Source organism: Montipora capricornis, chromosome 2 (genome assembly GCF_036669925.1).
Source record: "Montipora capricornis isolate CH-2021 chromosome 2, ASM3666992v2, whole genome shotgun sequence".
Taxonomy (NCBI): domain Eukaryota; kingdom Metazoa; phylum Cnidaria; class Anthozoa; order Scleractinia; family Acroporidae; genus Montipora; species Montipora capricornis.
The window spans coordinates 45,909,160-45,931,659 of record NC_090884.1 but is presented as its reverse complement, the minus strand read 5'-3'; the positions used below and the strand labels follow the sequence as shown (position 1 = coordinate 45,931,659).

Here is a 22,500-nt window from a genome sequence, read left to right as displayed (position 1 = left end):
GTAAATGCAGCTCTTTATCTCCACTTGAGGACTCAGTGGAGATATGACGTCGTCTTTCTCATGATATCAGGGAGCTTAATTAAGCAAGGACAACGATGACGGCTACGAGAACGCCACAAAACTGAACAATAGGTTTGATGAGAAAAACAAAAGCTCTGCACGACCAGCACGTGCGTTTTACATTTTGATTCATTTCTTTGCCGTTCTCTCACATTTTCATGTCCTAAGAGAAATTGCAAACAATGATTATGCAAATTTTGAGGGGTACTGAGATGTATTATGGAATTTGAGAAAATAGTGAATAGAAAGATCTTGGCAGCAAATGCAGCAACTTTGAGCAGTTGTCTATTTCATACTTCAACGGCAAGCCTTTCCATTGAGCTCAACCGAGCTTTCAAGCGATCCGAGAACTGGTAAAGTGAGCAAAGCAATTGCAAAAACAACACCAGACCGCTTGAAAAAGATCCAAGGTAATCAGTGCTTTATTACGAAGAGATTCCACAGAGCCGCTTCGACAAAACGCGCGTGAAATGTCACCATTTGATTACCCATACTTAGGGTGCGTCCCGGAGGGGTACTCGATGTATCCCTGGTTGGGGAGGTGCGGCGCCGCCCCTCACACCCTGACCCTGTTTAACAAATATCGCTGATTTTCCTACCCATTTTAATTCCGATTTTTGATACCCTGTTTAAGACATTTAACCCAGTTTAAGACAAAAATTGATAAATCAATACCCAGATTAAGACATAAAATGATAAATTCGATACCCTGTTCAAGACAAAAATCCCGAAAAACATACCCTGGCTGGCCGCACGTCCCCATTAAGCACTTATAAGGAGTACCCCCCCCCCCCCCCCGGGGGGTGCGTTCGATTGACCTTGCAGCTTCGAAACTCGGCAAACATACCGTTTTAATCATCACTCCAGGTATTCTTATTCCGGAATAGGGTCAATCGAGCGCGCACTTATTTTCAAACCGGACTGTGGTCCCGGCCGTGGACCTGGGTATGGGGCTAACGGGTTAGCCAGCAAACCTATAGGAACTGAGACCTACAATCAATGCGCATGACTGGCAAAAATATCATCTTACGATCAGTATATTGTAAATATGGGGAATGGCGACGACTTTGCAAGCTAAAATCGAGAGTTTGGGCGAAAAATTACGAGAAGAGAACAAATCAAGGGAATGTGAATTACTGGGAAAGAATGATGAGAGATCCACCTGTCCGAAGAAACCACTTTTAACTCTAGATTTTGGTGCAAGTACCCGCCAAGCAAGACCAGGTGAGTGGATTGCAGTTCTATAGGCCACCATGACAACATCATGAAAAGTGCTAGTACTAGTGTATTTTTATTTAACTGCCTGCATGGAATTCAGTTTGTTTTGGCGGCGACGTAAGAGAAGATTCATTTGACATGATTTCTGCGCTGCAAGGAAAACACATTCATGTAGCAACAAATCGAATTTTTCCAGGCTGGAGTGGAATTTTCCTTGAACATTTATAACATGAATAAGCCTTTTTGTAAAAGAAAAAAATAATGGCCTTGGTTTGTCTCGGCTGATCGATGATGGAGAATGACTTATAAAGTGGTTTTCAACCAATCAATCCGTGGACCCGTTAAAACGAGATTTTCGGGGTACATGTATCCTTTAACAGCTGTTGAAAACGATGGCGACCTTATATAAGAGGAACGCGCAATTTTGATACGATTGGAAACTGATACCATCCTTTCGAAATGTTAGCTGAGAAAGGTTAATGTAGAAAAGTGGAGTCTGATTTTTCAGTGAAATGATACAAATCCTTGAAATACTGAGGAAAGCTGTTTGTGATCATTGTTCTTTTCTTGTTCGATGTTGATAGTAAATTAATGATGGCTTTTTTCCAAGACGGATACACAGTTCAAAGACCAGTGACACAGCAGATTTGGACACCCCAGATCAGATTTGCTAGCGGATATGGACCCCCTTTTGCGGATTTGGAACCCCCTGAAAACAAGCATTCTTTTGATAGCTTTCTTTTGATTAAGATAATGAAATTCCTTTGGAAATTGTTTTTTTTAAAAAAAAAAAAAAACCTTTACTGAAACTTAAGTCAACTTTTGCTTTTTCTCCTTATTGAAAATTAACACGAAAATTCATGGCTGGAAAAGTTTGGTTATAAAATAGGAAAAATCTTCTGAAGCCTAATGTAGTCAAACTTGCAACAATGCATTTTCTATCGAAGTGGTGTTACTTCAAAAATTGGCACCTCCTTTGTGAAAGCGGCACCCATTCAAACTATCAAATGGAAGAAAAAAACCTATGACAGAAATGATGCCACAATGCGTGCTTTAAACAACTTTAACTGAAGATTATTATTGTAATAAGTCTGACTTTGCTTTTATCTCCTTACTAGAAAATTAACACCACAATTCAATGAGTTCCTAGTTCTTGATTTAAGCTTCTGTCAGAAAGGACTTAAAAATTCATATCTACTTTATGAAATGCTGCTGCAAATGCTTTAAACAACCTTTACTGAAAAAATTAACTGATGTGAGTCTTTTCTCAAAGATATATGCTTTATGGTATCAGTCAGTTTTGCCAATCCCAAATCTAACTCTGCCTTGTTGCCTCGTTGCCTCGATGCCTCGATTAACAGTTAAATAAGCTGTGGGGGAAGGGGGAGGGGGGGTCCAAATCTTCGAAGGGGGACTAAATCAGCTAGCAGCTTTAGTCCCCTGGGGGTCCAATTGTACCGGGGAGTCCATATCTGGTAGCGGACTCGTACCGGGGGTCCAAATTCGCTAGGACACTGGATAACTTCATCCGGTGGTTAAGTCACTCCCTGTCAGTTTCAATCTCTGTAAATATTTCAGTATTTTCCCTCGTAACTGTGAGTATGCACACTTTAAGGTGGCTCAAACTGGGTTTCAACAATTTGCAGGGAATGTGTTATTAGAAAGATTAACTTTACAACGCTGTTTCACTTACTTTACAATACAGTTTCACTTTCACTTAGTTTCATTATTACTTAGTTTCAGCATCTATTGGTGCTTCATATGGCATGATAACATTACCATTAGGTGAAAAAGCTTGGTAAATTCAATCCTTCCAAATAGTACACTTTGTTGAAAGCATTAAAACTGGTTTGAGCCTCCTTAAGCAGAAGTAGTTACAAGGCGTGCAAGAAAATATTGGCTAACGTTTAATGTGAAGTGCATTTTGTACTCTGGTTAGTGTCAGACGTATCCATTGGATAAAGTTATCCAGCCTTTGAACAACTTGGTGATACTGCATCTCAAGTATGCCTGTGATTAGACTGCGAGACTCTGAGGCAGTCGTGTTTTGTCACGCAAACAAATAAAATGACCGAGGGAGGCTTGGGAAGAGTGTAAAAAGGGACTGCACCCTTTGCAGTAACCGACGTGTTCAGAATGACCAAATGTGTGAATCTAATTAGTGAAAGTGATATGACAGATGGTTCCGCCATTTTTATTGCTAATGTAGATGAGCACTCAAAATAACTTCAGTAACAGCGTGGGAATATTCATAAATGTTTATGTCGAATTCAATCACAAAGAAGCCCGGTAAAAAGAGCGGTAGAAAAGCTAAGCAGAGAGAGGCCTCAGATTTTTGCCAGATTTGCAGAATAAATGTTAAGTGGAATGTTGCAGTGTTTTGGCAAGGTTTGACGGTGTGATGTTCGTCCACAACTATCAAGGACAAATTCTTGTTTAGAACGGTCGACTCGTCAATCATAAAGTCTGAAGTCAGAAGACAGAGCTTGTTCTGCAGAAATAATGACTCAATACTTGTTTGAGGCCATTTCCTTTAACAAATTCCCTTTCTTCTTGAAGGTAACTACCCATAGACATCTGGTCTTCGGTGATGCTGCAACATGTAACGATTAGCACAATCGGACGGCGTTTGATTTCAGTCACCCGTAGACAAAGCTCTCAAAAATAATGGTCTTGCCAAAACCAGTCGGTAGCTCAGCGATAACATACTTGTCCGATAGGAGAGCTTCGACCACAAGTTTCTGCTCTTGTTCTTGTTCAGTGTTTCCCATTTGAAGGGATGAATGATCGAAATCTTCTGCAAAAGCCATATTGATCGTGCTTATAATCGAAGCACAATCTGACAAGAAGTAATCCAAATTTCCTGTTGCTGGTGCAACAGGAAATTCTGAAAGGTCAGTTACTGCAATGGGTGCAGTCCCTTCTTACACTTCTCTTCCCAAGCCTCCCTTGGTCATTTCATTTGTTTGCGTGACATTAAAACGACTGCCTTAGGAAAACGGGGCGCTCGAGTGATTTGTGAAGGGATTGCTCGCAGTCTAGCCTGTGATTGGTGAATTTAGCAGGCTGTGTTGTGCATACAGATTACCTCGTGGTTGGCGAGTGCGTACAATTTTATTCTCAAGTTGTGAAGAATAAAATGAACAAGTGAGTTAGTTTTATTTTTCACAACGAATGAATGAAAATTGTACAGGCGAACCAACCTTGAGGTAATTTGTTTGTTACATAACTGAGATGTGACAAAATGTGACAATTTGATCATGAATCACCGCCAGCGGAATGAGCACACCACAACAAGATGTAAAGTAAACCATGCTTTTATTTTGTGCAAACTGAATCAACAATAGAGTTTTCTTCAAAATGTTGAAAGTTCTTTGAACATTTATTTTAAAAATTGATACAAAAATGGCCCAAAATGAAAAATTCTGTTTTGAAAGCTGCTGAAAGTTTTGAAAACCGTAGACAATTGTAAGTTTAGTTTTGTGACTGTTTTGAGAATGTGAATCACAGCATCGAAATGCTTTCCAATCGGAATCAGAATCTAGAACTTTAAGTCTTTTATACCGTTTAGGAGGAGACTCATCTTTAGTTTCCTGGATGAACAATTTCGGGGATTGATTCAGGCTGTTAATAAACTGACCGCCATTAATAACAGCGCCTTTGAAAAGAGACATCGCTTGCTTGCTATGTTAATTATCTGACATCAAGATACAGTAGGTGAATGAATTTCAGTCAAGGATTCTGCAACTTGGGAGGTATTCCTTTTCTCTAGGCTTCCTGTGGTAGGTCCATTCAAAGTACGAGCCATTTTTGACCGCTGTTGTTCAGATACTACTGAATAATTGGTTATACCGGTACTTTAAATATTTTTATGTCCAGTCAGTTGCATAATATCTGTCACTGGGATGTTGTTTTTTGTCAAAGTTTTCCGACTGCTGTGATTCTTTACAATGGGCCCTAGTCCAGCTTTTTCTGCCATTGTCTTCATTAATGAATTTAACTTGTTAACGCCTACAGCTGACTTCTTGAACCAAGATTTACGAGAACCTTGTTTTTTTACAGTTGTTTACTGCTAGATAGAATGGCACGTTGTCATGATCGCTTTCTGATGGCCGTTTCTCGATGTAGAATTTATACATCACTATGGGATCTCTATCAGTCTCCGGAACTGAAAACATTTTTGGTTTTATTTGCCTGACATCTTTGGGATTTTCTCCAGTTCGAGTCTTTGTTTGTCTCTCAGTATACTCCAAGAACTCTTCCCCATTTATAGTTTCTCCAATACATGTCATGGTGTTCAGCAGATTTACAACCTTGGAGCCCAAGTGGACTGTATTGTTGTATTAAGTAGAACATCAGGAGTTGATTTTCCTAATTTTTCATACAGCAGATTTACTTCTTCCGTGAGGGGGACCGAAGCATTTGGTTTGCTTCCTTTGCCTTTCTTCTTGAGATCTCTTTGTTTTGGTTTAAACTCATCGCCAATGGACGAGCTTGGAGATGGTGCCTGCCAAAGTGGGCGGCGATTCCGGGGCGAGCAACGAGGCTTGAGCCACAGGCCATGAGCAGAGCACACAGGCCTCCACGGCAACTCTGCGAGCGGCCACCACCCACCAGGCACCGTCACACTGTCCAAGTCATTTGGAGATACTTACCAACCCTATACTTACCGAATCCACCAATGAGGGAGGGAAGAGAAGGGGAAAAAAGCGGAACAACTGAACGCTTGCTGCTTGAAACAAACAGCACCTCACACAGCAGAAACGACCAGCACGTGCGAATCGAGAAACCCCGTATGTCACCTCAATGCGCCTGATTCCCAGACCACCGCTGACCAGCATTGGCTTGATTTTAACTTAGCCTAAATTACATTTAGCCACATTTAAACTCATCGCCAATGGACGAGCTTGGAGATGGTGCCTGCCAAAGTGGGCGGCGATTCCGGGGCGAGCAACGAGGCTTGAGCCACAGGCCATGAGCAGAGCACACAGGCCTCCACGGCAACTCTGCGAGCGGCCACCACCCAAAGACCACCCCCAAGGGTGCTTGGAAGGCGAAGGGGCCGCGAACAGGGATGACGTGGAACCTGCGCCACCACCCAAACTCACACAAGCACCCACCCCCAGCTCAAGACACGACACCGGACGACACTTACCCGAGTACCGTGAAGCTGATCATGAAATAAGACTGAGAGGTCTGCTAACCGAGGCAAGGTGAAAAGGAGGCACTAAAGCAAGGTCCGCCACAGCTCCTCCGGCCGCGAGGCATGAAGAAGGTTCTGCCTGATGTAGGAACTGAACCAGGAAATTGCCAAGGACTTCCCGATTGATTAAAGGAGTCCTGGCCAGACACCGCAGGCAGGCGCAAGCAAGCCACAAGCGACCCTAAAAAACGGAAGAGGACTGGTCCGCTTGATTTCCTGCAATCCGCATGATTTCCTGTGATCCGCATGAATTCCCACGTATACCCGGGTCACGAGCCAACTGAGCCAGACGCGAGATGAGAAGAGAGGGAAGCCAATGACTCGGATGGAGTGCGAATGTACGACTGGTAAGCTGCACTACCCCACCGACCCAAGGCCTGAATAAGGTGATCGGGGATGCCGTTGCGAGCTGCCACCGTGGCCGCACCAATGCGAAAACTGTGACTGGAGAAATTGCCCGACACACCTGCTCCAGCAAGGATTTCTCTGAGACGAGCAGTGAGGACAGCGCGAGTTAGGGGCCGACCATCCTGGAAAAGAAAGAGAGGGCCACCCGAGTTCCCTCTCACAGCCAAATAGGCCAAAACAGCTTGAAGGGCGCACAGAGGAAAGCGTCCCCGGCCAATGTGGACAAAGCAGCCTTTCCGAAAAGGGTCAGTCTTGGAGGCTTTAATCCGCACGCGCAGGCAGGAAGGATTGGCGTCAGAGTCTACCGAAATGTCACCGACACTTAAGTGGAGTGCCGGGGTGAAACTAGCCAAATTAGGAACAGTAAATTCAGCAGATCGGAGGAAGCCGAAATATGCTAGGTTGCAGGCGGCCCAAAACATGCAGTGGTCAAAAATTGATAAATCCAAAGACCTAAAGATGATCATCAAAATGTGATCCGTAATAGGAAGGCGCTGAGCCTCAGGGGAACCTTGGGTCCGTTTGATCCCACGAAGAACCCGCTGCAAACGTAGACAGTTCACCAGAGGGTCTGGGAAGCCTTCTTCGATATGCAGGGCACGAACTGCTGAAAGGTAAACTTTGATCGAAGAGTGCTGAACCGATCCCGCCAGAAAAGTGGCAAAGAGGCACAATGTCCATTCATCGGTGGGGCACGGGGAGCCACTGGGATGCAACTTGCCCAAATGCGCACAGAAGTTGACAAATTTCCTCTGGCCAGATGCGTAAGATCTCCGGGTGGAGTCAGCCAAACCATGGGCTAACAGGAACTGGCACTGCCGCTCTAATGAGAGCCGATCAATTCTTCCAGGAGATGAGGTGGAATGGACACTGGAAGCGACTGAGCCTGGGGTGCTAACCTCCGGAACTCCTGCCAATGAAAGCGGGACAAAGCGTCAGCAATGCAATTATGAACCCCCGGAACATGCTGAGAGGCAAAGGAGAAATTGAAACGAGCCGCTGAGGCGAGAAGATGGCGAAGCAAGCGCATTAACACGGGAATCCTGGATGTTCTAGAGTTGAGGATATAAACCACGGCCTCATTGTCGGTGCGAAACAGAACATGGTGCCTGGCGAAGTGGGGCCCCCAAACATGAGCGGCAATGATAATCGGGAACAACTCTTTATAGGCGATAGAATGAGAGGCTTGAGAAGAAACCCATGCGCTGCTGAACCACTCCCCATTGAAGTAAGCACCAAAGCCAAGGGAACCGGATGCGTCCGATGTAACTTCGAGGTCAGGGGTGGCCGACATGCCGGGAAACAACCAAAAATAGACGCCATGCCAAGAGGACGAAAACTGAAGCCACCACTGAAGATCCAGGTGAAATTCAGAATTCAGGCGGATTGGATGGTCCCGTTTACGAAAACACTGGAGCAGATTGATCATACGACGCAGGAAGGTACGACCGGGCCACACGACCTTGGCGGCATGATGTAAGTGGCCAATGAGGGACTCCAGTTCGCGCCGAGTACACCAGCGACGATTCCGCCACGACTGCAGCAGCACCTGTAAAGCAAGGAGCTTGTCCGAGGGGAGGCAGGCCACCTGAGACACTGAGTCTAACTCAATGCCCAAAACAACTAAACGCGTGGACGGGCCAATGCACTTATCCGGGTGGAGTGGAAGTCCTAAGGAGCGGCAAACAGCTATGGAAGTGGCTAAGTTCTCAGCACATTGGTTAGTATCCGGCGGTCCTGCAGTAATAAAATCGTCTAAATAATGTAACAGCGCAGAAACATTGTGTGTATGTAGGAGAATCCACTCCACCATGTCCGCCACAGAATTGAAAATATAAGGAGCAGAGCGGAGGCCAAATGGTAACGCTAAATCAACATAATAGTGCTTCCGCCATCTCATACCCAAGAGATATCGATCAGATGGATGGACAGCTATGTTGCGGTAGGCTGCCTCAACATCGAATTTAGCAATCAGGGCACCTAAGCCATAGCTTGAGATCATACGAATGATCTGATCAACCGTGATGTATTGCATGGTAAACTCGTCAGGGTCAATGCCATCATTAACACTTAGCCCACCGGGGGATGACAGGTCCACTATGAGCCTCCACTTGCCTGGTTGACCCTTTTTAGGGATAACTCCAAAGCTGCTAACGTGCAAATGAGGGAAAGGTGGGGAGGAAAAAGGTCCTGCAACCCTCCCAAGGGAGACCTCGTTAGCCAAGTAGCGGTCAATGACCTCGGAGTGTTGATTAGCAGAGGCCTTGTTTGACTTAGCTGATTTTAATTTCTTGGAATGCTGAAATCCCAGGCGAAAGCCATTCCTGAGGCCGTCCAAGACAAAGGCGACAAGATGTTGGTCCGGATGTTGGGACAACTTGGCAGCGAACACTTCAGGCTTTAGAGGGCTAACCACGGACACGGGGGCAAGGGGTTGGAGACTGGAAGGAAACAGAATGAGAGATGGTAATTCCCTGCTAACGACCCTACCCCCCCCCCCCTACCTCCTGAAGTAAGGGCAGCAACACAGCAACAGTGAGAAAAGTTTAATTCAACAAGCCCAGAGCACAACAGGGGCAAGCAAAGAAAACCGTGAAAAATTCTAATAAAACTGAACAATCGATAAAGCATGCAGTATAAAGAAGTCTGCCTGCCATAAGGTGAAAAACTCAATACAAAAAAGACATGAACTAGAACGAAACGAAAGGCCACGAATAAGGCGCGAGGAAAAAAAAAAAAAAAAAAAAAAAAAAAAGAAAAACAAAAAAAACCACTAACTACATAATGAACGAAGTACGCGCAACATGTTCTAAGGTTCTGAGAAGGGGAAAACTTCTTGGAGCCAATCGTTACTGATGCCGTGCTTTTTGGCCAGCTGAGGCACTAAATGCCGGAGACCGAGATCTGCGCCTGACAGAACTCTCCTGCTTACGTTCTGGTCTAGAACTGCATGATACGGAACGATGGGCGCCGCCACACGTGCTGCAACGATGATAATAGCGGCAAATCGTATAAGGGCCGGTGCACCTTCCCTTGTTCCAGGACATACAAGGGATCCACGAAGAGCTGGAACCCACTGGTTCGGAGGAATCCGGCGACGTGCCGAGGTTGGGGCTGCGAGGAGAAGCACCACCGGCGTGGAAAGTGAAGAGCTGTGCGTTCATGGTCGACCAATCGGCCAACCGAGTCGCCGCAGCGTGTTCGCGAAAAGCTTTATCGTAAGCAAGCCAAACCCGTCCGCTAAACTGGCGAGAAATCCGCAAGATTAATAACTTGTACAACGTTAAATCTTTCCAACGATGAGGGAAAAACGACGTTAGGACAAGCGAGTACACCGTGAAGGCTTCCGTCCAAGTGGTGATATCCTCGATACGCCGACGAGGTTTCTTCGGGGGAGCTGATAAAACCAAACGCCCATCGAGCATTAACTGAGGCTCGGTCTCTGAGCTGACCAAATTCGCCGCTAAAAGTTCCGACAAGTCAACAAATTTTCCGCCACGGATTTGCGTAACGAGCTTGGCAGGAACGGGAGAGTAGCCCGGGCCCACGACGAACGGCTGATCCGCCAACGAGTTCGCAATAGACAGCGGTGCAATGGATGGCGGCAATTGAGCAGAAACGCCACTTAAAGCCTGCCCCGAAGACGAGACGATTGCCGGGACCGGAGCGTTAAAAGTAGATACAAAAGTAGGTACGACAAGAGGAGAAAGCCTACCTGAGGTCGCCGAGCTTGAAAGGGAAGGCGGAAAGCCCGTTCCAGCGGCGAAAAATGTCGAAGCTAAACCGCTCAACGATGCAGATGACGAACTGGCGCCAGGACAGGAGACGGGATCCGCAGTCGCTGGTCCTGGTTGCCTTTGTGAAGCCTGAACAGCCGACTGAACAGCCTGATTAATGAGAGACACCAGATCAGGTGAAAGAACAGCAGTTGAGGCCGTCGGAAGTGGATTTGCCGAAGCCGGAACGCTCACCAGTGGCGAGGAAACAACAACAGACTCGCTGGACTGCGAAGACACAATTGAAGACGTACCGCTTGTGTTCGTACTGGAGACCGGCGCTGATGGAGCACTGAGAGAAGAGAGAGCCGCTGCTAAGCTGTTGTTGGTTTGCCGGGCGGTCATAACGGCGAGGACGACGGAAAGACGAAAAAAGCGAAACAACTGAACGCTTGCTGCTTGAAACAAACAGCACCTCATACAGCAGAAACGACCAGCACGTGCGAATCGAGAAACCCCGTATGTCACCTCAATGCGCCTGATTCCCAGTCCACCGCTGACCAGCATTGGCTTGATTTTAACTTAGCCTAAATTACATTTAGCCACATTTTAAGGCCATTCTTACTCTTTCAAACTCAGGTCTTTCATAATGCTGTTACGGTAGCTGTAAGTCTTCTTTCTCAAAAACAGTTCAAAACTGGCAATCATAGCACGCAACGTCCTGGGCTCACATTCTTTTTATTATTTTCTTTCTTTCTTACTGTTGTGATAAATTCCCTCAGGAATGAATTGAACTTGTGTGGAGGAATCTCCAGTCCTTGACTCACCTTTCAATGTCAAAAATTCCCTTAGCAAAGTGACGTTCTGTTCAGTTTTCTTCCTGGTATTTTTGTTTTCTTGTTCTTGTATGAAGTCCTACCGAAGCTATCTCTACAACCTTGAATTGCTCGAAGAAGAAGCCATGATTCTCTTTTTGCTAAAGACAGCAGTCACTGAAAGATGCCAAAACTGATATGATTTTTCTCACAAGTGAAAAAATTCGTCCGTGGCCTGTGATTGGTCATACAATATTTTTTTACTAGTAAAAAAAAACTGTCCGACCAATCAGATTCGTTCTAGTAATGACGGACCATTTTTATTTGACACCTCTGTTTAGAGTAAATTCCAGTAATGAGTGTACTGTATATTAAATTTTTTTGCAAAAGTAGTATGAGTAAAATGGGATACATTAATTTTATGCAAATCAAGTTTTAAAGCATGGTGGCAGCGCTTGATATTTGACTGTGGTTTTTGACAACATTGCTGTTTCATGTTTCTATACCTGTAGGCAATTTATGTGTTCCTTCCAAGTCAAGGTCAGGTCACCATAGACGTCACGGCAGAGCTTCAGGAAGTCGTACTAAGGAAGATGATAGGTTGGGCTGATTCTCTTACTGTGAATGCACCTTAAAAGATGTTGAGAATTCTTGATTATTTATTTTAAATGAAAATTGAAAGCCTTTAGAGAAGGCTTACATAGAGTGCTTTGAAAAGCTTAAAAAATAATTAATTAATTTAATACTATTTAATTTATTACTGTATAATACACTTATAGTACTCAATTCTGGTTGGACTAGAGTTGTACAGTTTCATTACACATTGTACAGCTGCGTAGTTTGTAAGGTCCCGATGAACTTACTAGGGCAATCAATAGCGAATGACTAAAAATTAGAAGAAGAAAAAACATGCAAATGGCTAACAGTAGTTTTGCTATTTTTCTTAAAAGGAAAGTGACACTCAAATCCCCCCAAAAAGTAACTTGAACAAAACTACAAACAAGGCAACATAGCAACAAACAATTATAATACAAACCAGAGTGAAAACCTGGATGGAAGTTTCATTTTTTTTTTGATAGAAGGAAAGTTTTCTTAAATGAAGCAAGGCAAAATTTATACACAAAGCTTCCCTTGAGAATTGATCAAGAGAATTTTGCTTTTTGTTATAAACAAAAAATCACACAAACTTTTTGTACAATTATTAAACTTAATAATAATTCATGATATTATTATTATTATTATTGTTATTATTATCATCATTCTCATTCTCATTATTAATAATAATAATAATAATAATGATAATAATAATAATAATAATATTATTATTATTATTATTATTATTATTATTATTAGATAAAGCTTTCAAGTCAATTGATTTTAGAAAGTACATGCACTTACCATAATCGATCTGTTGTAGTTCAAATATTTTCCTGGTTCAAAATTTTTTAACCCTTTGATGCCCAAACCAGCCTAAACCGGCCAGACGTAGTATTTTACTCTGTCTAACCCCAGACCATTTTTACCCGTTAATGGGGAACCCCTGTGAGTCAATGGGTTAAACCAGTTCAATTTTGTTTCTTTTGTTTCATATCATGATAAAAAATTAAAATTACTTTATTAATTAATAGACAAAGAGAAATAAAAAAAAGTTGTTTTTGAAAAATTTTAAACCAGGAAATACCTAATTTAAACCACTACAAATCTGCTTAAGTTGTTTATGGAGGAAAAGTTTTAGTTTTAATGAAGATTTCAGTATGCATATGCATGTGATGCTATTTGTCTTTTTTCTAGTGCACAAATTGAAACAAAGCTGAAAGAAATCACTAAGCTCACTGGGATTCTAAAGTTACAAGAAAAGGTTTGTTATTTGCATAGAATACAATGTACATCTCCCATGCTATGTTTTGCCCTTACCACACATTGTTATTTGTTTAATACCTATAAGATAAATGAGAAGCCAAGGAGTAATAATATTTCACTACATGCAAAACAATCCTTTGTAGGGATCCATATTCATTTTTTATCAAAGTCGTCAGCCAGGCAAACTGTATATCTTATGATGTACTTGCCCAGACAAATTTTGGGTTGCCCGGTCAAAAATACGGAAGTATAGGAAATGGTTGATAAAAGTACTTGTAACTTGAGCGTTAGTGTCTTATTTACACTCTCATGAGCAATTACAAATTTTGACTCTGGAGTATTTAATTTATATTATTTGCCCCATGGGAACCCCATTTACAGTGGTCAAATCTTGGACGGTAGAATGTACTTGAATGCACAATTCAAGACCCAAAGTTTTGACGCTCTTGTCTAGTGTCTTCCTTTTATATGCTATGAAGATTTTGTGTTTTTCCTGTTCGGAAGTAGCTGGTTCTACTCCACGTCTTGTTTTACTTTTTGCCGGAGGTGGTGAAACACCTTAAAATAACTAATGCCACATTATCAGCTGAGACCATGAGCCAGGGGTGAGATACATGAAAATTGATGTCATGGAAAATACCGCGTGGTCAAACATGGCGCCCAAATGTGAGATTTCATTGCTGAGAAAAGCTGCATGTTTATTCCATATTTTCTGGAGATTTCCAGCGGTCGGAACACAAGTACATTCTATATTATATTATAGCATTTAATGGCATTCATGAAAAGATATTTATTGAAATATCACTTGTCCAACAGACAACCTTTGGAGTTATTATACTCGTCTGGCAGGTTTTTAGTCGTGTGGGACAACCGGACGACTGTGAATGTGGATCCCCGCTTTGATAGATCAGAAGTGAATGCATTGAAGGTTGAAAGAAGTGTGTGTTGAACTTCTTTCCAGGGTCTCTCTGCATGTGACATACTGTAGCAAACAAAGAATTGTTGGAACTGGAGCTGCTAAGGGCAACTTTTGACTCTACTTTAGAAAGGACCCCTTCCTGATGTGTTTATAGTCAAAGACACGTATGACCAGACCTGCATCAGGGTCGCTTGCCAGTAAGAAGAGAGGCCCTGGGAATGATGTTGTACTGTGCTGGAAGTCACTGTCAGTTGGTACATTGCCCAACCACAATTTGCAAAAACATTTAAAATAAAGGTGGATTTTAAAGAATATTTAAACTTGAATAAACATGAAAAGAAACATGTCCAACAGCCTCTGTTTTTTCTCACCATTTACCTTTGTACAGTCCACTAATCATTTCTGTCTGCAATAGCCCTTTTCACTGTTAGTTTTTCTCATTTGCATTACAATGTAATCTAGCATGTATGCGAGGCAATTTCGGGCCATTTTGTAGTTTTAACTGGAAATTACCTCGCACCCACGTTAGATTACAGTGTAATGCAAATGAGAAAAACTAACCATGAAAAGGGCTATTGAAGACTAAATGCAATAATTCTCTTCAAATGTACATGTATTTTATGTTGGTATCTTTCTCAGTGCCTTAGCTTTACCATTGATGATTTGGACATAGTGGAAGAGATTGGGAGTGGCACATGTGGCCAGGTGTGCAAGATGAAGCACCGCCGAACTGGAGACGTAATGGCTGTGAAGGTGTGGACACTGGATTGGGATTGTGTTTACTTACTTGTTTGTATTGTTGTTAAGTATAAATTATTTCAAAAGCCATGCATGGGAAAAAAACATGGAAAAATTTATTGCAGTTCCTAGCTTACTGTATGGCCCTCAAACTCATGCCAGTGTTGCATCACATTAATTTTACAACCTCTCAGCTTGGCCTTTACCTTGCTTGAGAATTCGACACACAACTGTGCTTCTTAATTATTATATTGTAAGGTTATATCTACCAAACAAACACTGGTGTAACCATTTTCTTCAAATACTTATAGGTACATTTTATTTTACTGGTAAATTGTATCATCACAGACTACACTATCCTCTCTGTTGTTTTTAAGAAAATGCGTCGTAGTCAAAATAAAGAAGAACAGAAGAGAATTTTAATGGATCTTGAGGTGGTGATGAAGTGCCATAGCTGTCCATTTATTGTCAACTGTTTGGGATCATTCATTTCCAGGGTGAGTTTCTGACTTAAAAAAATCTTATACCAACTCAGTTTTAGAGACTGAAATCAAATGAAAGCTTGTGTTCTACAGATCTTTGTTTAGATTATGTATCATTTCGCTCTTGTGTGAAACCTCTTTGTAGTATCAATCATCTAATTCTCAGAGTGCTACCTACACTGTAGTAGGACTAAAGCAGTTAAAGATATGTACAATTTACCCCTGAGTATACGGCCCGAATCTAGCTCTTTATAAGCAACTTTTACAAACAATGTACATAAATTTTATTATGACAAATTCCTCCTCAATTTTAAAATTCACTTTAGCTAGATTGCAGTACTAACTTCTTACTAACCAAGCGCGAGGGTCGTACTAGGGAATATTGGCCTGAGGTCGTGGCAGTATCGACCGAGCGCAGCGAGCTCCATAAAAAACGGCCGAGTGCCAATATTCCCCAGTACGGCTCAAGCTAGCTCGGTTAGTAAGTAGTTTATTATATGGCTTTTTAATTACCTTTTGCTTTGTTTTTGCAAGCCTGTAATCGGCCCGTGGGCATTACGGGAGAATAATGCCCTACAATTCAGTCACAATTAGCCAATCAGAGCATGCATTATATCGGCTACAAACACAAGCCATATAATAATGTGTTATAATAATTATGTATTAGTTATCTATAAAATTTTCAATTGTTTAATATTCATATATATGTATTTTAACCTTGTAGATGTATATCTTGGGGCCTTATAATAAGGGAATCTTGTGTTCTGTTTGAGCCTACAGGTTCATGCCTTCTTTGTTCATTTTATGTGTATGTTACTGATACACTAATTCAATGTTTTAGTCTGATGTATATTTGTATGGAATTAATGACAACCTGTCTGGATAAGTTGATGAAGAAGCTTCAAGGTCCTATTCCAGAAGATGTGCTGGGCAAAATATCTGTGTCTGTAAGTATGCCATAATTGCAAAATAATTATTGTTAGTAGTACTTTACTTAGACTAAGAAACAGGAATGGCACAGTTTTGAATTTTGTTACATGTAGCATTCCGTTATACCCAACTTTTCTATTATTCAGTTCTTATTTCATATTATAGATTGTGAAGGCTTTAAACTATCTTAAAGAGACGCATGGAGTTATGCATAGAGGCAAGTTCTGATCTTCCACAATGTACAGTGTAGATATTATAAAGGGTGCACAAAGACGATGATGATGGCTACGAGAACGCCACAAAACAATGGGCGTAATAGACAAAAACAAAGGCTCTGCATTTGCTTCCCATGCGTTTTGCATTCTGGCACATTTCTTCGAAGTCCTCGTCCTGACAATGACGTGAATTGATCAAATTTGAGGTTGTGTAGGGGACTTGAGAACCTGATGAAACATTTTAAGTTTTCTTCCCAAGGAATCGCACCGTTCATGCCAATTTTATCCTGCAATGTTGATACACACTTTCCATTCTGAACGACTTCCAGGAGTAATCACAAAATTATTAACAATAACAGGTATAATATTTTTAGACAATGTTCTCGTTGTCGTCTTGCTTGCGTAAGCTTCCTATTAACCCTTCAAGTTCATCTCTGAACCAGCAGCCCTTGACGAGAGAAATCGTCTGGCATTGGATAGAGCAAGATGTACAAGTGTCGCTTGTTAATTAAACTACTTTAGGTCAAGTTACTGGTCATTTAGCGTTAGCAAGACTAGTAGCAATCTTAGCTCACCTTCATTTATGGGTAAAACTTTCACCACTTCACAAGTGAAGTCATGTACAGTTTACATTTTGAAATACCTGTACACTGTATGTGGGTGCCATTTGAGCAAGTTACATGTAAGTTACTTAACCATAAATGAATATGCCAAGGGTTTCAAAAAAATTTGAAGTTGATGGCTGGTTTGAGTGGAATAAAGATATGTTATTTGCCAGCTGTGAGGTCCGTAGCACGAAAAAACTGTGACCAAGGTCTTGAAAATGCGGCCGAGGGCAGCTTTTTCAAGACCAAGGTCACAGTTTTTCGCTATACGGAGCGACCCTTAGCTTCCAGTAAATAACTTATTTTTTTCCTCTCTCTCTCCCTTCCTCTCTGAAATCACTTTTTAATTGTTGACGCGCACCGCGCTTGATAGCGAATGCAGTATTAAACCGACTTACAAACTGAATATTTCAAAGAGAAATATTTGTATTGAATTATATTTTCAAACCACTTGTCTAATAAAAAGAAACTTCTGTATGTAAAGGGATTCTGTGTAAAAAAAAAAAGGAAATTAAGGTCATCACACAAGCTCACGCAACCAAGACTAGGATTCTGCCCGCCATGAGCGGACTGGATGAGAAAATTCCGCCGACTCCCGGAACCTATCAGATTGCAGGATTTGTTGAATTCTGCCCGCTCACGCACTGAGAAAAAATAGCTGACTTTATTATCCAACTGTGTTTGTAATTGTACAGAAAACGCACGAAACGAGTACAAATATTCCACGATATAATACGAAACACTTAATGATTGGTCCCGAGGGAAACAGTTTCATTTTGTTTCCAGTTTTATTGTTAGATGTCATGTGACCTCAAAGTAACCTATGAGAGCGCGCGCTGTTGGGGCAAAAAATTCAGCTATATAACAAAGTTAGTTATTGTACACTGGGTTATTGTACAATAGAAAACCGGTTTGACAAGGTTAGATGCTGACGTCGCACAAATCTGTCGCACGTTCTTCGTTGGTTGCAATAGGCCATTTTACAGTTGTTTGCTCAGGGAACTAGCCTGTGAATGGCTGCGAGGCTGCCGGTAACCTTGCATTAATACAGACCCCACTGCTTTTATTGTGTTGTTGTAATTTTAATTAGTCCGTATTAACATTTAGTATCAAAACAGGGTCACCGGTAGCCTCGCTTCCATTATTAGACCAGGTAACCAGGTAGTTACAACTGTAAAGTGGTCTAATCATGTGCTAAAATTTAGTGCAAAAACGTTGGATAATAAATATAGCTTATTAGATGTTTTGGTGTGTAGTATCGCTGAGTATATTCACTTGTTTTTTGTATCTTGACTCACCCTCCACCACCTATAAAAATACTTACTGACAGTGGTACTTCACACGGCATTTCAAAAGCAAAATGGACTTAAATACATTTGGATGACCTCATGTTGTCAAAATGAGGTTTAATTTTATATTGTAGGTTTGGAAGAATCTGTGTTCGAGTTTTTCAAATTAGGGAAAAAAGTATGTGACTTCTCTGAATGAAGTACCGTGTCTACAGCTCACGCATTTCGTTGGCTGTCAGTACCATTGTATGCATGCATGCGTTCCTTCAATAAAAAGATGTTACCAGATTGTATCTGACAGCAATCTTTGGTGATATGTTGCAGATGTGAAACCATCCAATGTTTTACTGGATCACAATGGTGCTGTGAAACTATGTGATTTTGGTATTAGTGGTCGATTGGTAGATTCCAAGGCCAAGACAAGAAGTGCTGGCTGTGCCGCTTACCTGGCAGTGAGTTGAGAAGTTTTGATACTTGCAGTATTCAAAGTGAACTGGGAAAACAGTCAATTGAATTGAATAATGAAGCTTGTCATCAGAGAGGGAATCAAAATATTTAATGCTTACCAAACTACAGTAGGAGTATTAAATGAATAGAATTTTCCTTATGCCTCTTGTCCTTTTAACCACTTTTTCATGACACTTAGTGTAGTTTATTTTCTGACATTGTACTTTAACCCTCAAGGTCACCATTATTTTTTTTAACCTTTTCACACCTAAGGAGTTCCTCATTGGTATGTACGTGTATGTAAAAGTAATCATCGGGCATTAAAAAGGTGAAATCTCTGTTATGAGCCAAGGAAGGCCCATCAGGCCGGCGCTTATCTCCGGTTTCCGTAGCATGAAGCAACTAGGAGTATTTCTACTCCCCCCCAGGCCGGGATGCTAGTCCATCGCAGGGTTACCCCCAGCATTTTTGCCGCGACCCATTTATACACCTAAGTGGAGAGAGGCACCGTGAAAGTAAAGTGTCTTGCCCAAGAACACAACACAATGTGCCCGGCCAGGACCTGAACCCGGAATCGAACACTCTAATCATGAAGCCACCGAGCCTCCCGCCCTCATCTGGCATTAGATGGACGAAAATCTTGAAGTGTCACTCATTGCAGGAAAAGAGACATAACGAAGAGACAAAATTCTCTGTTACTCCGAGTTTCGTGCACGAAATTACACGTATTATTATTATTATTATTACTATTATTATTACTATTATTATTAGTAGTAGTATTATTATTATAAAGTGTACTTAAATTCTTCTGCTCATTTATTACTCATTTACTTAAAAGGACTAATAAAGTTAATATCCAGACCGGTAAAACACGCGTGTCGTGTAACATGTTGTAGACATGAAAGTTACGAAAAACAAATCATGTTAAATGTAGTAGACAAAAACATTTTTATAATACAAGGAAAGGAAAGCTTTCTTTTTATTGGCTAATTATTGTGTTAGTTACCATTATGACACCTATATCCTCACGTGTCAAAGATAACAACAATATCTTCATTTCGGGCGGTGAAGATATGATTTTTTAGAAAAAGGAAAATCCTTTCATCAGTATGTATATAATAAACACAATATTGCTTGTTGCACAATTCCTACGAGTCGCTTTGGTATATACAGCATCTTTGTAAATTTTCACAGCCTGAGCGCATTGACCCTCCTGATCCCATGAACCCAGATTACGATGTTCGAGCAGATGTTTGGAGCTTGGGAATAACTTTGGTAAGGGCAATTGTGTAAACGCTTTTTTAAAATTGGAAGACAGTGTACTTGGTTATGGTCTTCTCATGGGGAACTTACAGTAAACATAGACGACAATAGGGCCGTTTATACGAGAGAAGATAAGCCGCGGCTATATCTGGCCGCGGCTTACGTAAGCCGCGAAAGGATCTATTTATACGAGTATAAACTCCCCGGCCAGGATAAGCCGCGGCTTGAGAAAGCCGTGAACGTAGATTTTGTACCATTTCTACGGGGTGTTCGCGGCTTATGTAAGCCGCGACCAGAGTTAGCCGCGGCTTATTTTCTCTCGTATAAAGGGCCCTAATGACGGCTTTAAGAATGTCAGCTAACACATAACTTTGCCTTATTCAAGTTATTTCGTCATGAATTCTAGTCATCACATCCTAGTTTGGCAGTTTCCTAAAAAAAAACATTTAAAATTAGACGTCGGTAGCTCATATCTTCCAGACAACCTAAAATTTGGTCATTTCGCGTTATCAGGTCGAGAACGACAATGAAGTTTACAAAAATGTAAAATGCTTGTGCTGGGCATGCAAAGCCGTTGTTTTGCGTATTAATCCTATTGTTTTCTCCTGTTTTTCTCATTGATTGCTTTGTTCCTTGAGTCCACTAGCCCCTAGAAACAATATGCAAATCTGGTTAAAAGCCCCAACTGGAAGAAGGCAACCAGTTTGTTCTTTTTAAAAAGAGTAGTAGAATTGACTTTAAGACCATCAAGGACAAATTAAACTAGTGGTTGAAGCTTGGTGCTTGATTAAAACCAGCTGCAGCTGCAGGCAAATCCAATACCCTTACCACCGTGCCACATTTCTCTTTTTAACACCCGATTTCCCGTTACCTGATAGTCAACACTTTCAATCGTGAAACCCCCCCCCCCCCCCCTTCCCTGTTGACAAGTAAAATTGCCTTGCGTTTGCGTCAGACAGAGTAAAATATAATAGCCCACTTTCGATATATTAAAATTCAGTCCTAAACAAAAGGCATCATCTCGAGGCTCAGGGGAATAAACTCATACAAATCCTTATATTTATACCCCAGAGCCTCGAGATGATGCCTTTTGTTTAGAACTGAATTTTAATATATCGAAAGTGGGCTATTGGTGGGTAAAGGGGAGGGGGGGGGGGGCATACTTTTGAGTGGATGTAGGGGTTGTTGAAATGATACAATGTGCAAGCATCATCCACTGCAAATGTTAAAACAGTTTTCCTTTAAAAGAAAAAGTATTATGTTGTCAAGCCTTTCTTGTTTAGAATTTAACCCAAAAGCCTCTTGCATTCTGTAATATTTTACAGGTTGAGCTTGCCACTGGAGAATTTCCATATCGGAACTGTTCAACAGAGTTTGAACTGTTATCTCGTGTAATGAGTGAAGACCCTCCACAACTGCCGAAGGAAAAGGGGTTCTCTAGCAGCTTAAACGCTTTTGTGAGAACTTGGTAAGAATGCCAGAGAGTTATTTTTTTATCCTTCATTGATTAAATGTGAGTCATGTTTACTGACACTGAAATTCGACTTTCTGGAAATTAGATTACGTCCTCCAGTGACATGCAGTGAATTAAAAGTAATGATTATTTTTTCTGCTAGGCTTCACACTCTTGGTCCGATTTACATTTTTTAAAGGCTAACTAGATGGTGACATTTCTTATCACATACAGTTCAAAATGCTCAATTTTGGTGAAAGAAATAACTTAGAAGGACGTCATGCTGTTGTGAACAGATATCTACTTTAATAGTGAAACCTTAATCTGATAACGACGGGAGAAGTGCGTGTAATGCTTTGTAGAGATATTGTGCAATTTGATGGTGGAAGGGCTGAAACCAAGAGCACAAATGTAAGCGAGATGCTTCCGTGAAGCATACGCTGGGTTGGCTGTGGTACGTGTTACAGAAAATCAGAAGGCACTGAATTGTGTGGTATTGAACTACAGCATTCCAGTCTCTGAAGAATAACAAAATAAAAGAGAAGCGCGAAACATTGGCTTCTGGGCTGACATGTTGATAATTTTCAAGTTCCCTCACAACTTCTTTTCACCACAAGTTTAAGCGTGCCCTCTGAGCATCTCACAGCTTTGTTCCCTGAAGTTAACCCCTGTCCGGCGGGGTTAGTCTCAGGATGGGAGACCAAAACAATATACCCCTCATAAAACAGAAGCATCGGACCGAAAATACTATTAACGCTAACAAATGCGAACTCAGCAAGGTACAAATTTTGTTAGCTTGCTTTATGCAAAACAAGAACATCATTCTCAAAGCTTATTCTACGCAAAAAGTAGGTTCTGGAGGTAATTTTGAGAGTGGAA

General features: G+C 41.6%; 2 protein-coding genes across 2 annotated transcripts in view; one reads left to right on the top strand and one right to left on the bottom strand.

The window, feature by feature from the left end:
- Nucleotides 1-22,500, top strand: part of LOC138024113 (dual specificity mitogen-activated protein kinase kinase 7-like) — a 336,186-nt gene that overhangs the window by 310,000 nt on the left and 3,686 nt on the right. The window contains exons 2-11 of the mRNA XM_068871218.1: nucleotides 1,104-1,284; nucleotides 11,933-12,020; nucleotides 13,212-13,278; nucleotides 14,839-14,952; nucleotides 15,315-15,434; nucleotides 16,259-16,366; nucleotides 16,515-16,566; nucleotides 18,783-18,910; nucleotides 20,100-20,180; nucleotides 21,494-21,636. Of these exons, the coding sequence (XP_068727319.1) occupies nucleotides 1,116-1,284; nucleotides 11,933-12,020; nucleotides 13,212-13,278; nucleotides 14,839-14,952; nucleotides 15,315-15,434; nucleotides 16,259-16,366; nucleotides 16,515-16,566; nucleotides 18,783-18,910; nucleotides 20,100-20,180; nucleotides 21,494-21,636 (1,070 nt within the window). The 5' untranslated portion in view covers nucleotides 1,104-1,115. The remainder of the gene's footprint in view (nucleotides 1-1,103; nucleotides 1,285-11,932; nucleotides 12,021-13,211; nucleotides 13,279-14,838; nucleotides 14,953-15,314; nucleotides 15,435-16,258; nucleotides 16,367-16,514; nucleotides 16,567-18,782; nucleotides 18,911-20,099; nucleotides 20,181-21,493; nucleotides 21,637-22,500) is intronic.
- LOC138022192 (uncharacterized) lies at nucleotides 6,751-9,043 on the bottom strand. Its single transcript, XM_068869229.1, has 2 exons — nucleotides 7,992-9,043; nucleotides 6,751-7,788 (listed from the first exon to the last, which is right to left on the bottom strand). The coding sequence occupies exons 1-2, from the start codon at nucleotides 8,922-8,924 to the stop codon at nucleotides 6,751-6,753; spliced, it is 1,971 nt and encodes a 656-aa protein (XP_068725330.1). The 5' UTR covers nucleotides 8,925-9,043.

Bases quoted from the DNA above. Each gene is read 5' to 3' on its own strand.
- LOC138022192 (XM_068869229.1), bottom strand. From the start codon at position 8,924: ATGCAATACATCACGGTTGATCAGATCATTCGTATGATCTCAAGCTAT. The intron at 7,789-7,991 runs GTTCTGTTTCGC...GGAGTTCCGGAG, and splicing joins CCCACTTCGCCAGGCACCAT to GTTAGCACCCCAGGCTCAGT.